Consider the following 16,339-nt stretch of genomic DNA (forward strand, 5'->3'; position numbering starts at 1 on the left):
AGGCTAGGGATAGCAAGCCGGTAATTAGTAATAGGCTCTTTTCACCAAGGAATTGGGTTAAGGGTAATTGAGAAAGTATGCATGTCAATTAGATAAATAAGTGAAGTAAAATAGAAGAGTAGATATATGAAAGTGGATAAGATGAAATTGTAAACCCCAACAACACCATTCATCCATAGTTCACAAAAACCAATTGAATCAATTGCATTGCATGTTTATTTTTGTTCTTTGCATACAACCACCAATATTATTCTCTTCTCAAGTCTTACGCGATTAGGTTACATGAAAGTTAAGGCCTAAGAGTCCTTTGGGAAAACGATACTCGGACTTACCCGTTTATATTACTTGATAACGATCTGGTACACTTGTCAGGGACTTAACAAGCTCAATACTTTTCTTTTGCCTTTTCCCTCAAACAACCCCAAACTTGAACCTTTTCAACACATGCAATTATTCTCAACCCAACTCAAGGTAATTAATTCAAAACAAGGGTTTTCATCCTGTTTAAAGGCTAGGGTAAAAAAGGTATAATATTTTAATCACTTTGGGTACAAATTTGGCTAAGTAAGGGCTTTCAAACATGACCTTGATCATGTGACATAAACATTCAATCAACTATCAAGACTCAGGCAATATCATTCATGATTTCCTGTGAATAGTACATATATCAATGAAAACTCTGGAGCTCAATACCTCACATAACATGCTTTCTCACACATCAATCATTCACCCTACTTAGCATCATAATCACAATCATAAATCACAAAACATCTGTTCACATACTTAGTGAGTCATTCACCTAGATATCAACATGCACACAGTTCAATCATCAACCACATTCAATCATCATCGAATAACTCATCATGCAATATAATCATCAAACTATTATCAGAACCAATGTACAACCCAAGCATAGACACAAAAATCCAAAGTACAAAAGAAAAAGAAAAACCTTTGTCCAAGTACTGGCATCCATCAGTAGATGCCCTATCAGTCAATGTCCTCATCTGACTCATACTCCTCACCCTCTTGTGCATCCTCAAAATCATCATCCTCCTGATCATCCTCATCTCTTCCTGGTGCTCCAGCTATTCTAGACCCGCTGCCCTGTGCCTACTTCTGAGGCCAAGCCATTGTACTATGGAACTCATCCATAGTCCACCTATGCACTGGTGGCATGTCATACAATCCTATAATCATCTCAGCAATAGCTACTTGCCCTCTGCGAAGAGACTCCATCCTAGCCTCCATCATGGACATATACATGTCCTTCATCTGGAAAGGCTCAGCATGTTGTGCCAGTGCATTTGCAGGTGCATCCTCCTACTTAACTGCTGCTCTCCTAGGACGTCTCCTAGGTATTGTTCTGGCTGGCTCGCCACCTCGACAAAATTGACGATAATAGGAGGCATCAATAGCCCTCCTCGACCTCTCATAAGGTGGAACTGTAGTGTCCACCCCAGCCTGCTGGCACAAGTATGTAATCAGGGACGGATGTCCCAGCGGTGTTCTATTACTAACAGTAGTAGCGCAGCCCTGAATCTTGTTGGCAATGATCTCACCAACATTAACATCCATCTGCCTCAGCATGCAGTAGATGAAGAGAATCTGGTGCATAGTGATGTCGGAGACATGGGAGCATGGTTGTATGTTGGCATGAGTGAACGTCATCCAGTACTTTGCCAGGAAAGTCAAATCCGCCCTAATGAAGTTGATTGGGGCTCCATTAGGGTTCCTCTTAAAGTGTCTCCCAGGGATGCACATCACCTTCTCAATGTCCTCATAATCCTTATACTCCCCTGTAAGAGCAACATACCTACACTGCTCTTCTGGCCACTCAGTACCTAGGAAGTTGTTAATGGTGTCGAGGTCGTATTTGATGATCTGTCCTCTCACGTAGCTCATGTACCTCCCAGCTGACACTGCTCCTCTAGGCAAGGCATTCACATAGAATTCCTTCACCAGCTCAATGCTAGTTGGTGCAAGATAAGTAGTCAATCTCTCCCAGCCTCGCCTCTCAATCTCCAATCCAAACTCTGGTGCCAAGTCTGGAATATACATGGCCTTTCTCTCCATCAATAGTCGTCTCTCCTGTACAGTCACATAATGCTCCGCATGCTTCTTAGCAAGAAACCGAGAAGAATAGAATCTCCTTGGCCTTTATGGCTCCTTCCTCTTGTTGCCCATGGTCTTCACTCTCCTTGACGATGACATTCCTTACCATCACCCATCAGTAGGTGTACCTTCCTGGTATCCTTTAGTAGATACTCAATCTTCTAGCATCCCTCAGTAGATGCTATCCCAATAGCATTTATCAGTAAATGTTGATAGTGACATCTCTCAGTAGATGCCTAATTATCATCCTCTTTCATAGCAACATCCATCAGTAGATGCAATCACCACTGCTGTCAGAAGCAGAATATAACCTAAAAATTAAAATAAACTGGGTTAGAAATTGGGTTGCCTCCCAGCAAGCGCTTCTTTAACGTCATTAGCTTGATCTGGTAAAGCCCAAACACCCATCAGTAGGTGTTGATATTTTATGTTGGCATTCTTCCTTCCTCCATGACACCAAAAAAATTTTGGAAATTTCCTTGTCATCAACTCTAAGAATCCTCAATCTTAAGAGCACGCTCTGTTTGCTTTGATAGTCTTGACAACCCATAACCTATTCTGAAATTTCATTCGTGTTCCAGGTTTGGGTTTGTCACTTTTCACATTAGGGTGTTGGTGAACCAATTCTCCTTCCTTATCTACCTCTTGATGATCTTGTGCTCCTAGTACAACTTTTATCCTACACATACTAAAGAACATTGTACTAGAGCACAGAATTAGCCCAAAAAAATAAAAACAGTAAAAATATTATGTTATTTTAGTTTTCGTTTTTTTTTAATTTTGTTTTTTATTTTTTTTTATAAAAACAAAAAAACGGAAAGATATATTTTTTTTAAAATAAAAACAGAAAAAGATATTATATATATATATATATATATATATATATATATATATGTGTGTGTGTGTGTGTGTGTGTGTGTGTGTGTGTATATATATATTTTAAATAAAGATAGAAAAATAAAAACAGAAAAAATAAAAATGGAAAGATAAAAATGAAAAGATACTCCCCTTGCTTGATATTCTTTTCTTTTTCTTCTTCCTGCTGAATTTTTTCAAAAAGTTGAGAACACCAAGCACCTGTTTCCATGTCTCAATCATAGGAACTTTAATCTCCAATTTCTTGAAGATTTCAATAAAGCACTTAAACTTCTTTTCTTTCCTATGATATTTCTTTTGATGAGGAAGAGGTTTTGCATATGATCTTTTCTTCTTTCCTCTCTTCCTCTTTTTCTTAATCTCCTCCATCAACTTTCTCTTTTTCTCTTTTCTTCTTTTCTTCTTTATTTTCGCATATTTTTTCTTTTTTTCTTTTTTCTCAACCACTATTTTTTCTCCCTCATCATCATTATCTTCCTCAACCAACTTTTATGTTTCTTCTTCCTTTAAATCTCTCTCTATCTTTTCTTCCTCAATCTTCTCCTCCTTTTTCTCCAATTTTTTCTCCTCTATCTTTTCTTCCTCAATCTTCTCCTCCTTTTTCTCCAATTTTTTCACCTCTCTCTATCTTCTCCTCATCAACAACCTCATCAATTTGTGTCTCCAAATTCCTAAAGGTAACTTCATAGCTCTTGGAATCGTACTTCTTCAAAAATTTGTCGAACTTTTCATTAATGTTGTTAACTTGTTCCGTCAACTCAGCTAACTGATGACATAGTTGTTGCTCATCCTCCCATGTTTCTATTGGTAAAGAGAGTTGTTGTTGCCGTAAACGTTGTTCAGCTTCCCCTAACGTTTCTTTCCCTAAACGTTGTTCAACTTCCCCCAACGTTTCTTTTTGCAAAGAGGATTGTTTCTACCTAAGACGTTGTTCGGCTTCCCCCTAACATTTCTCTTGGCAAAGAGGATTGTTGCCCAAATTGGCTTTGATACATGTTTGAATGAGGTTCCCACCAGTGGTTGAAATCATTTTGATAGAATTGAGTGCCCATATAATTAAATTCTTGTCCAAACTACATCCTGCAAACATTAGGCACAAAACCCTAGAAAACATTTATTAGAACAAAAATAAAAACAAATATAAAAATCAAGTCAAATTTAATCAATTTACACTACTAGATAAGTTAAACCACAAGTCTCCAGCAACGGCGTCAAAAACTTGTTAAGTCCTTGGCAAGTGTATTAGATCGTTATCAAGTAATATTAAATGGGTAAGTCCAAGTATCGTTTCTCAAAAGACTCCTGGGCCTTAACTTTCTTGTAAACCAATCGCATAAGACTTGAGAAAAGAATTAAATTTAGGTTTTGAATGCAAAGAACAAAAGTAAACATGCAAATGCAGTGAATCAATTGGCTAGAAAAGACTATGGATGAATGGAGTTGTTGGGGTTTACAATTTCATCTTAACCACCCTCTTATATCTACTCTTATTATCTTCTTAGCTTATTTATCATATTGTCATGCACACTTTCTTAGTCTACCCTAAACCCAATCTCTTGGCGAAAAGAGCCTATTACCAATTACTGGCTTGCTATCTCTAGCCTCCCCTAGTAACCAATAATGCATGATAAACAGAAGCAAAATACAATTGATCGTCCTACCCCTAACTCTAGGCGGTATTAGCATAATCAAGGAATTCCCCCAGTTCATGACATTATCGTACGTCTCGGTAAAAATAAAGACAAACAACATTTACCGAATGAGTTAAACGATAAAAGCATTAAGCAAAGGTAAGGAACCCAACAATTGATAAAGATAAGCATATTCAAGCATATAAAGAAGATAAGAATTTTGATATAAGAGAATTTCAAAAGATTACATTGTTCCCCAACAACCTAGGGTTTAGTTCACCATGAACATGGTGAATCTAGATGAAAAATAATGAAAGAATAGAAGAATAAACCCTAAATTTGGTAGATTGGAGCCTAAGCATCCAAGGAACCTCCTCCAAGGTGTGTAGAACAGCTCTGGACGTCTCTGCTGGCCAAAAGATTACAATTTGAATCTTACTGGGTCTATTTATAGACCCAAAAGATAACAGAATCTAAGCCAAATAAAAACAAATAATCGCTCAGTGCCTAAGTGAACCGCTCAGCGGTTTGCCTCTTTGCCGCTCTGATCGCTCAACGCTGACTTTGGCCGCTGAGCGGTTCCTAGACTCTTCTTTTCTTCCTCTTTCTTGAGTCTAAGTCCGTCCTAATTCACTTCCATCTTTAGTTCTCATCAAAACCCTGCAAAACAATGCAAAAACAAACATAATATCTCTAAAACCAACTTTTGACTCTCTAATGACTCAACTAAGTGTTTTACTTGATTTTAAGCTCATTCTAAGTCACAAAGGATGTGTTTTGATATCATATTGAAGCATGAAAATAACGGTTTTTAGACCGTTATCAGCTATTCGACTGAGAAGCAATCTATTTTAACAGAAAACTATAAATAGACAGAATACGAGTTGTTCTGAGACTTTTGTGAGTCTGACATTTTCATTTTCCTGTTTCAGATTAATTCTCTATTTTAACAGCTCCAAGAATTCTCCAAGAAGACGGTGGTGATCTTTCTTGAGAGAGATTCAAAGGGAGAAGTCAAATGTGTTGACTGCTTGATCATAATCTGCACGAGGAAGGTGCTTCTTGATTGATCTTTGAAGGCTTGACATCCTATGAAGACTGTTGTGTTGATCGAAGGCTTAGCAACCTGTGAAGTCTGTTGTGATAGGCTTGGCATCCTGTGAAGAGTGCTGGTTACACGTTGAGGATTGTTCGACGTGGGTTCAGATTGNANAAGAGGGGATTCTTGNTGCANNTNTGGTTTTGTTGTGCAGCTATATTTTGGTTTTGGGTTAGAGAGGAGATTTATATTTTGCGTGGTGCTTCTATAAATTCCTTGTTGTAAAAACCGCAACCATTATAGTGCATTGCTTCCTGGGTTGGAAGGACACTGGATGTAGGCATTGTTGGCTGAACCAATATAAAAACCAGTGTTTGATTTTCTCTATCCCTACACTCTTTATTTCCAGTCGACTTTGTTTGTTTAGCAGTCAACTACGTTTTTCCGCTGCATTAAATTTTCATTCCTTGCATTTCAAGAAAGATAAAAAAGCTTTGCACTTTTTATAAAGATTGCGAAAAGATTTTGTTTTTGAACTAACACCAATTTACCCACCTCTTGGTGTAAAATGAAGCCTACCTATTTTGCAACAAAAACTGGAGTAAAGCATTCACCCTACAAGGTTTGTGATCTTTACAAAGTTGACATTTCACCTTTCTAAAAAGTGATTCTTGTAGAGTATCTTTAGTACATTCTTTAGAAGATTGTTGATGTAGACAAGTCTTTACCAAATCCATTTTTAAGATGGTAGAAATTAACATTCTCTATATACATGGAATAAGCATTTATAAATTTGAAATATACCATAAAATGCTTAAAACTATGTATCTCTATCATTTTTTTTCAAGCGTTAGCTTATTAGACAAAGAAATATATGCAAATTTTTTATGTGTCTATCATGATCTTATGCATGATTTTATGCTTAAGAAATAATGTTTTATGCTTTATTTTAAACTGCTTAATTAAAATAAAATAGAGTGTATTAAAATTTACTCCAATAATTAACAATTCATGATTAGTAATTATTAATATAGTTAAGAATACTCGTTCATCAAATTCATCATTCATCACATGTCACTTTCATGAAAGGTTATAACTCCCCTCATATTTCAATATCAAGGTGAACATCTAAAGTGTCTCTTCTAAGATTTCAGTATTAATTTTATTTACACATTTGTATAGAAGATTATCAAACCATGCCATCTATAAATAAGGGTTCCTCCCTTGTACAAATTACACTTGAATTGGAATACAACTAGATTTGTGAGAGTTCTAAGTTAAAAGTACGAAATTCAATCTCATGGGTTCTCATTTAGGAAAGTTTCTTCAAGTGGTGAATATTCAATTCATGTATCATTGGTTTAACTACTAAGTTTGTGTGTTCTTTTAATAGTTTTTTTTGTAATCCATTTTTGTTTTCAATTGCAACTTGTTTTGTTCTTCTTTGGTGGCCAAGGGCTTCCAACGACTTGCCTCAAAGCTTTGTTTGAGTTGATATATCATATCAGTTTTAAGAAAGACCTACATCATGATTCCTTTAACAGGTTAACCTTCACTAAAGATTTGTCACTAAGAAATTATGATCTCATTGAATTACATAAGACAAAATCTCAAACATTAATGAGAAAGGATTCATAAAAAAAATGATCTGATATTATAATAATCATTTAATATATGTAAAAATTGCATTAATTAATCTTTCAATTTTCATGGAAGAATAATATTTACAATATTCTTTCAATATTATATAGTATATGAAGTTATCAGTCTAAAATTCTCAAGTTCATCCCAAATAACAAGTAATTTGATGATAAAAGTTATATTACAATAAGATCACCTTATTGTTTCCAATATGGTTCTAGTTGTAACTTTTAGGCTAAAATATTTTTTTTTTTCCTCTAATTCTTATAAAAAAAAAAAATTATGCTACGTTTCTAATTTTTGTTTAGTTCAATTTAGTATTTTAACTTTTAAAAATATTCAATTAGATCATTTTCATTAAAATTGACATTAAATTTTTATTGAAATTTATATATCAAATCACTACAATTAAAATATGAAATTAATTTCAATACTTAAGCTTTTTAGATTAAGTGATTTAATTTATAAATTTTAATAAGAATCTAATATCAATCTAAGATAAAAGGATATAATTGGATATTTTAAAAAAAAAAAACTAGAGGATTAAATTGAATTGAATAAAAATTAGAACCAAAATAGGATTTTAACCTAAATTTTATAAAGATCTCTTCGTGAAAAACACCGTTTCAATTTTTACCAAATTATTTCAACCCTTTTCTTCCAGAGAATGTTTTGAGTTTGAAAGAATGAATGAATAACCCACTATATGACTATATTATACCATCATCATATGAAATAGATTTTAACTTTTTTGACTTTGAAGTTATTCTATCAATGAATTCAACTTTCTTCTATATATGAATTCCAAGAATAGAAATAAAATTTTCCCAGTATGAAGGTACAAATTGGCTATGTACACTGAATATTGTTGTACTTATTAATTCGTTGAACAAGATACTCATGAGTAGAATGTCAAATACAAATCCTCAATTAAAATGCTTTGATACCATAATAAACTTCATCAAGAAAGAAAACAGAGGCACGCAACACAAGAAAAAACATAATATATGATTGATTAACAATCGTAGATTGCCTTTATTTCGCATAGATGAATGATTTATATATAAATGCAAAAAATAAAATAAAAACTTCCATAATACAGTAGGAAAAAGTTACGACGATGTAATAGAAAGAAATTACAAATACAAATATATCATACGGTAGCTAAGATAATGCTTAAATAGCAAATTAAATCCTCCAAAAACCATGTCAATAAATGAATATCAAGTGTTTTATAGAATCAACACTCAAATATGTAGTATGATAGAAAGATCGGATCTTGTTGAGATTTTCATTCAAGCTTGGACCTTTTTCATTTCTATTCCATCCATGCACTGAATATTCTCTGTTCTGCAACACTAATTTGAAATGGCACCAAAAAAGAGCATAATCTAAAAGCAAAATCACAAGAAAATTTACAATAAAATGAAATAGAAAAGGCCAGGTACATCGAAGCAAACATTTCTCTCATTTTTTTTCTCCAAAAAAAAAAAAGACGGTTTTGTAACTTGTAAACATCACTCGGCAATCACTTTAATGAAGTAACAACTTGCACTCAGTTGTTTGAAAATTACAAGGTTTCAAGTAACGTATAAGATGATCCATATCATCTTGGTAAGAAAGATAAGCAATCAAAGAGCGAGGTGCATCTTCTTTCAAGTGCAATCTTTAAGGTTTATATCACAGCCAACCACAACATATGTAACTGGAAGAAGAGGGTAATCGTCCTGTTTGGCGTATGTATTCTGCTTGAGCAACAGTTCTTTCTGCTTCTCTATTTTTTCTAGCTTCAGCTGCAGCACGCTTTTCTTCTGACCTTTGCCTCGCCATAGCAATCTTTTTCACCATTTTTGCATGCGTCTGTGCTCTCATTTGCTCTACTTTGGCCTAAAATGCATTCAGTTTCAATCAAAGGCAAGGCAGTAATAAAGATAACAGACTTCATATTGCAAACTAAAGTATTTCCAAACAGCCATATTGCAATTAAATGATCAAAGAATCATATTTTTCATCATTTTATCAGCCCTTGCATAAGCAGAGGGTCAGTCTATGTTACTTCAGAGCAAGATACAGAGAGATTCTAACTTTAAATCTGATTGTCATGAAATAGTTACCTCGGTTCTTCTCATTTCGGCTTCTAATTTTGCCTTTTGCTCACTTTCCCATGCTTGAATTTTGATTTCCTCACGCTTAAATCTGCAAATCCAAACGCGAGATAATCACATTAGTAACAATGAACAAAATTTACATGTATCTATAATTGATAGAGAATGTGAGTAAAATAAAACCTGGCAGTATGTTTAGACTTCTCAGCTTCTTCCCACACAGCAGCACGTTTTTCAAATTCAATTCTCTCCTGTTCTTGCATATTGGTGCCCTGAGGAGAAGATTGATTCTTTTCCTGCTCATCTTTGCTTGCCCATGCAGCAATGTTCATCTTACCAAGCTGAACTCCAAGGGCTGCAATCTCTCTCCTTGTCTTTATCTTCATCTCTTCTTCGGACAAATGTGTTCTGCCATTTTCAACGGGAAACTGGGAAAATTCATCGGTCATGTTGTCCAAAGGTGTTGGAGCTGGTGCACCTCTACGAGGAGTCGAGGGCATCGACGAAACTGGGCTCCGTAGTGGAGTTGCAGACCCAACAGGAGTAGCTGTCCGCGAAGGTTCTTGACTTGGGACAGGGGTCATTTCAGTTCCCATGTCTCTCATCGCAACGGATCTTATCCCAGGCATCACTGTATCATGAAAACCAAGTTAACCTCACTATCTCTAAACTCCGAACACGTCACATATGGAAAAAATAAAATAAAAATCTGTTATGTTTCAGTGTTTCACTCAGAATACCTGATTGATCATCTGTTCCTCTTGAGGAAGATAGACCCAATTCATTCACTTCCTTCAAATCTTTGCTTTGGGGAAAAGACTCTACCACTGGATTGCCTCCATGTGCTTGACCTGAAACTGAATGAGCATCGGAGGGAACAAAAGAGAACTTTTCGAATCCCGTATGTGATGTGGGTTGACAGAAATCAACTCTCTTCGTTTCCGTCACCTTGCCTGTGGAGAGCTTATGATCATAATGAGCAGACTCGGGAGCAACCCTCACCATGCTTGATGCCATGCGATTTGCTTGGTTATGTGCAACATGTTTTTTTGAGTGATTAGCATGTATGTTTTGCCTATTCATTATCCATTTCTCGGCATCGTTCCACTTAGAAGGAATAGGTCTGAATAGAGATCTATTGGCAGGATTGTTCCCTGGTCTCTCTCCTTTATCAAACTCAAAACTCGAAGAGCTGGCATTGCTGTCATAATCAAGATTTTCATCTTCCATTGATCTCAGCGCGTGAATTGTGCTTGAACTTCCACTACCAACAACCTTCTGAAAATGCTGCATCTTTACACGACCCGTGTCACCATTTTCCTTCGCTATTGTCTCCTTTGCTTCATGGGAAATCTTTCCACTCTGTTTCCGGTCCACCACAGCATCACTGGATGGCTTTGACGAAAGAACCTCTAAGCTTGGAGATGTAACTGGAAGGAATAATTTTACTAATAAGTAAAAAGTAAATGTATATGCAAAAATAAAGATACTGCAATTGCATTTCCAGACCTTCATCTTCAAGGTTGTCATTTTTTGAAGCAAGTAAGCTATTAACAAATTCAGCATCTTCAAGCCTTGAAGGGGAAGTTCTGGATGAATTACTATTGGATCCATCCTTCTTCCTATGATGATGAGGCCCTAACAACTTCATCCTCAGTTTACTGGGAGAAATTATTCCAGCCTGCATAACAAATGGCATACTTATCTTCATCAAAATCCCAGAAGAACTCGAGTAGCAAATTTCTAACAAAATACAACTTGAAGCACACTGCATAATCAATTATACCCAAAACATGACCACTTTCTTTTGTACCAAAAGGCCCACCCCACCGTTTCACTCAGAACAAAAATGAGGGCAAATGAATCCTACCCTTTTTCTCTTTCCCTTTTCAGCCTTTTTTTTTCCTCTCTTCCTCGCCCACCCACCCACCCACCCAATAATAATGACAAACCCCATCCTTCCATTCAATACAAAAGTAGAAAAAGTAAAAGTCTGGTTTTTGAACCACGTTAAAAATTCACTTGGAGGGAATCAATGGAACCGAGCCCACGAGGAAACAGAAGGGGTGACTATTCTGAACTCCTCCAACACAAACCTTGAATTACAAGAACGACTCTCCCACCAATCCAACCAAAAGAAAAAGAAAACAAAAACAAAAGATTTAATTTTTCATGAAGAAAAAAACACGAGGAGAGGAGATAAGACACAGCAGTGAGGCTAAATGCCAAACCTGAACTTTCTCTATCCTCTCGTACTCCATTAGATCTCTGACTATCTCTTCCTCTATGGCTTGGAAACTAGCTCATGCAGCAGTCGAAGGGAAGAAAAGTTGAATTTTGCAGCTTTGGCTGGAAGTTATGACTGGTGACTTGTGAATGAATGATAACAATAACACATGAGAGAGAGAGAGAGAGAGAGAGAGAGAGAGAGAGAGAGAGAGAGAGAGAGAGAGTTTATGAATGTGATGCAGCAAAAAGAGGAGCAGAAGAAGAACAGGAACAGGTGTTTACTTGCTCAAGAAAGTGTTGAAGTTGGGTTCCTCTGCAGTACCGTAGATGCTGTATCTATCTATCATCTCGCCACGCCATCAGAATGACCCCGCCTGCCACAATATTAATCAACATTATTATCTAATTTAAATATATATTAAATAATTCCTATTGGTAACAAACCTTCTGTATTTTACAGGCTGCCATCAATTCTCACCCTCCACTCAAATAAAACCATCCTTCCTATTTAAATATATGTCTTATTTTCTTAAATATATAACTATATTTTCCGTAATGCAATTTGTTCTAGGTGGTCAAAGTTTATTAAAAATTAAAGGCATCATTAAAAAGATCGATAACATAAGTATCGAAAATAAATAAGTTTATTATCTATACTAATTTATAATTACTGTGAATGTATAAGTCTTTTTTTTACTTTACAATAATTAACTTAGAACTTTAGAATAACAAAATATGCCTTGATGACTGTATTTGATAATTTAAAATTACTTCCGAAAAGTTTTACGCTATTTTTTTTTCATGAAATTACTGTTGAGGAATAATAGAAAACGATCATTTAATAGAACTTTTATGTTTTTTTGGAAATTAAAAAACGATAAAAAGAAAAGATTTGCGAGATTGATATTAATTTTCCATCCCGCTACAACGAAAATATTTGAAAATAAATATAATATAAAAACACCATAAATTTCATCTTTAAATTCGTTCAGATCTATCCACTCCATATTCCTGAATTTGTTCATTACAAAATAACACAACCTTAAATCAAATATGGGATAAATGTGTGTGAGAATTCGAGTGGTTGTGTTTTCACTTTTACTTTTACTTGGAGTTTTGCCCTCCAATTATGAGAGAGAAACTGGTGAAAGGCTTTACTCGTTAAAAAAAAGTTACTTTTACTCCTGTAATGATATTTATGGTTTTTTTAATTTTTAAATAAATATCCATTTTTATTTTTATAAAGTAATACTCTACTTAGTTCGTTTCTAAATAAATGTTTACTTATTTAATATTTTTCATAAAATGATATTCTTTTTATATTTGAAATTAATACATTTGACTAAAATTTAAATGAATATAATTATAAAATTAAATGTTAAAATTTAAAAATATAAAGATCAAAGAATATTTAATAAATAAAATATTATGTGATTTGATTATAAAACGTTATACTATTTTGTAATGACTTCTTTAAGTGTTGTTAACATGAAATTCATCTAATAAAATGAAAATGTTTATATATAACTTTTTTTAAAATTTTAAAATATTTATAATTATTTATTTAAAATTGAATCACTATGATGTTTGTAAACAAAATAAATTAATATAAATTTACTGTAGATATAAAAAAAGTGTATTATTATATATAAAATTTAAGAGAATATAAAATCATCTAATAAAAGAATAATCACGGTGAATTTAAAAGTATCATATAACGTAATAGAAAGTATATTTTCCATAAAACAATAATAGTTGTATGGTGTAGCAAATTGAGTAAGTGACTAAATAATAACTATCACATAACATTTAAGCATTTCTTTTATACGATATTCTAAACTCAGAAAAATCTTTTATCTTTTCCTTTAATTATTTTGACTGAGTCAAACTGTCAATTAACAAATCTTTATGGAATTAATTTGTTACTTTTTTCTAATTGTTCTTTATGACAAAGGGTATATTAGTCAGTGAGTTTAGGGCAGTCTTCGAGATTGAAACACTGAGCATGTTCGGAGAAGTCTGCATAATCAATTTTCCCTGTAGGTCATAATCAATCAAACACGACAATTACTACAAAAGAAAAAGAAATAAATTAGAATAAGATTTTACATTTAATGAAGGGTCGGATACATGTTCAAGAAATGGAGTGCTACATACATATCCGAAGTTGTTGATTAAGGATGGTTCGAGTTTGTACTTATTATTATTATTAATTATTATTATTATTAATTATTATTATTATTTTGTGTGTATTATTTAATTCTATAACTATTTATTGGTTGATTTTCTTTCAGTATTATTTGGATTTGGAATTACTCATAACTAACTCTTTTAATAACGTTTGGTTTTATAGTCACTTGATTTACTTTTTTATAGTATTAGGTTTTTATTTCTTGCTATTATGAATATTAGTTTGAAGTGAAATCATTAGATTACATGCTATTCTTATTATTATAATAAATCATATTTTGTTTAACAAATTATTTTTTTAACAAAGTCACTTATGGTTTATGTATTCTTTCATTTAGTCACACCGTTTAATTAAGTGTTCTTTCAACAAGTTATTTTTTATTTAATTAAATATATTTTCAACAAATTATTTCTGTCTTAACTAGTTTAATCAACCATATTTTAAACAAATCGTTTCTCATTCAAATAATATTTTTTTAGCAACAAACATTTCTAGTTAATAACTAAGTATTATTTCCCAAACAATCACTATTGGTTAAGATAAATAGATTACCTTAATAATATTAATAAATCACAAAGTTTTTTACTATAATAGAATATTGTCTTTTAATATGAACATGATTAAGTTTACTCTATCATTTTTCTAAGTGAACACAAACACTGTTGTAGAGTGTGCACCAACTATTATGTGACGAAAACTAAGTGAGTCAAGTCATTATTAAATCATGATACTTAGACTACTATATTATTAAGTAGAAAGAGTTTTGTCCTAACTATAAGATATAGCTTTTGTCCAAATAATAAGTTCTTGATTCAACAATTGGTATCAAAGTTAAGACCACGTGTTTGATTCCCAATGGAACAATTGTTCATGAGAGATTGTTGAAGATTGCACAATTATCTGATGACATAGGTGGATTTAGTCATAATCAAATAGTTTGATTCCTAGTGGGATAATTGTTGGGACGAAGATCATTGTAAGATGCATCAATTGTTTAGCAAAGGCTAGGTGGATTAAGTCACAATTTAATCATTGCACTTAACCTCTTATGCTCTTAAGTAAAAAAAAGTTGTTTCCTAACTATAAGCTATATCCTTTGGCCTAGTAGTAAGCACTCAATCCAACAATGTTCTCTATTAGGAGTGTAAAATTTTTGCAGTCAACACTATGCAACAGTAATTTTCTTTTTCATTGAATAGTTTTAAATAGGCATTGAAGATATAGACATTTCGAATAATATGTATCCTAATAGTTGGATATATAAATCTCTCTTTCTGAAGTGTTCTCTACTTGAATTTGTCTAAAGCCCAAATTTGTACACAATAGATAGTTTTTTTAGATTTGCCTTGTTGAAGAAAAAGTAACACTAACTATATATCCAAGAGAAGAATATTCTTATAAGATGGAAGTAACAAATATTCTCTACAAAATGGAATAAGTATATAGATCATGTAGTATGAGGTTATCTTAAATTTATGCATGTATCATTTGATCATGTTCATGCATTCTCAAACACAAATAAGATTGCATAGCATCTTACATTATTTGTTGTTAAACTAAAATTGTTGTCATACAAATGAAATATGACCATGTTTTATACTTGGTTGTTTTCAACACTTACCAATAATAAAAGGAAATCATTAAAATAAGAAACAAAAATTTTTAGTTTCTTAATTTTGATGTGAAATTGAAATTCATCTCTATCTGAAACTCTAATACATTTTGATGTCCAAACTTTAAAAATGAATGAAAATAGTTCTTTTAGCTCAATTATGTGAAATTTTTTTAACATATCAAACATGTTTCATACTAGCATTTGAGTTATTTTTGCCATTTGACATGTTCTCAGTTTAATGTTAATTGAAAAACATGTTTAATACGTCAAAAAAGTTTAATATAATTGAGTTAAAAGGACTATATCTATTCATTTTATGTTTAAAGACTAAAAATGTAAAAGTTTTAGACATAAAAAAATTATAATTTTACGTTAAAGTTTAGAAAATAAAAACATATTTACTGCATTGATAAAAAAAAAATAGTGAAGAAACTAAAAATAAAGTAGAAGTAGTTTAAATAAAACTTTAATGAAGAGTATTTATTAGAATTGAAAATTGAATAAAAAAAATGAAATAAAAATATAAACTTGAAAACTCAATTGTAAAGTAAGAATAATAAAAAATGCCATTCAAGAATGTAAATGAAACGAGAAACAAAATAGCATAAAAGTAAATTACTAAGATAAAATAAGAATTTGTACGAGAAATCAATAATGTTGGTGAACATAAACATCATTATTTCTTTTATTTTACTTTTTCCATTTTTGGGTTAACCAGAGTCAGAATGCTTGAAACTGTTTGCCCCTACCCCTTATTTCTACATTTAAATCCTCTCTCTCTCTCTCTCTCTCTCTTTCTCTCTCTCTCTCTTTATATATATATATATATATATATATATATATATATATATATATATATATATATATATATATATATATATATATATATATATATAT

The 16,339-nt window shown here is 32.6% G+C and overlaps 1 protein-coding gene across 4 annotated transcripts; it reads right to left on the reverse strand.

Moving 5' to 3' along the window:
• Nucleotides 1-8,694: 8,694 nt before the first annotated feature.
• On the reverse strand, nt 8,695-12,010 carry LOC106765469. 4 transcript variants are annotated; one of them, XM_014650106.2, is made up of 7 exons: nt 11,919-12,010; nt 11,639-11,776; nt 10,917-11,088; nt 10,148-10,837; nt 9,591-10,038; nt 9,417-9,498; nt 8,695-9,189 (listed from the first exon to the last, which is right to left on the reverse strand). In XM_014650106.2, the coding sequence occupies exons 2-7, from the start codon at nt 11,666-11,668 to the stop codon at nt 8,983-8,985; spliced, it is 1,629 nt and encodes a 542-aa protein (XP_014505592.1). In that variant the 5' UTR covers nt 11,669-11,776; nt 11,919-12,010; the 3' UTR covers nt 8,695-8,982. The 4 variants fall into 4 exon arrangements, with proteins under 4 accessions (XP_014505592.1, XP_022638965.1, XP_022638964.1 ...); XM_022783244.1 differs by having other exon boundaries at nt 11,639-11,769; nt 11,919-11,986; XM_022783243.1 differs by having other exon boundaries at nt 11,639-11,993.
• Nucleotides 12,011-16,339: the final 4,329 nt, after the last annotated feature.

Source organism: Vigna radiata, chromosome 7 (genome assembly GCF_000741045.1).
Source record: "Vigna radiata var. radiata cultivar VC1973A chromosome 7, Vradiata_ver6, whole genome shotgun sequence".
Taxonomy (NCBI): Eukaryota; Viridiplantae; Streptophyta; class Magnoliopsida; order Fabales; family Fabaceae; genus Vigna; species Vigna radiata.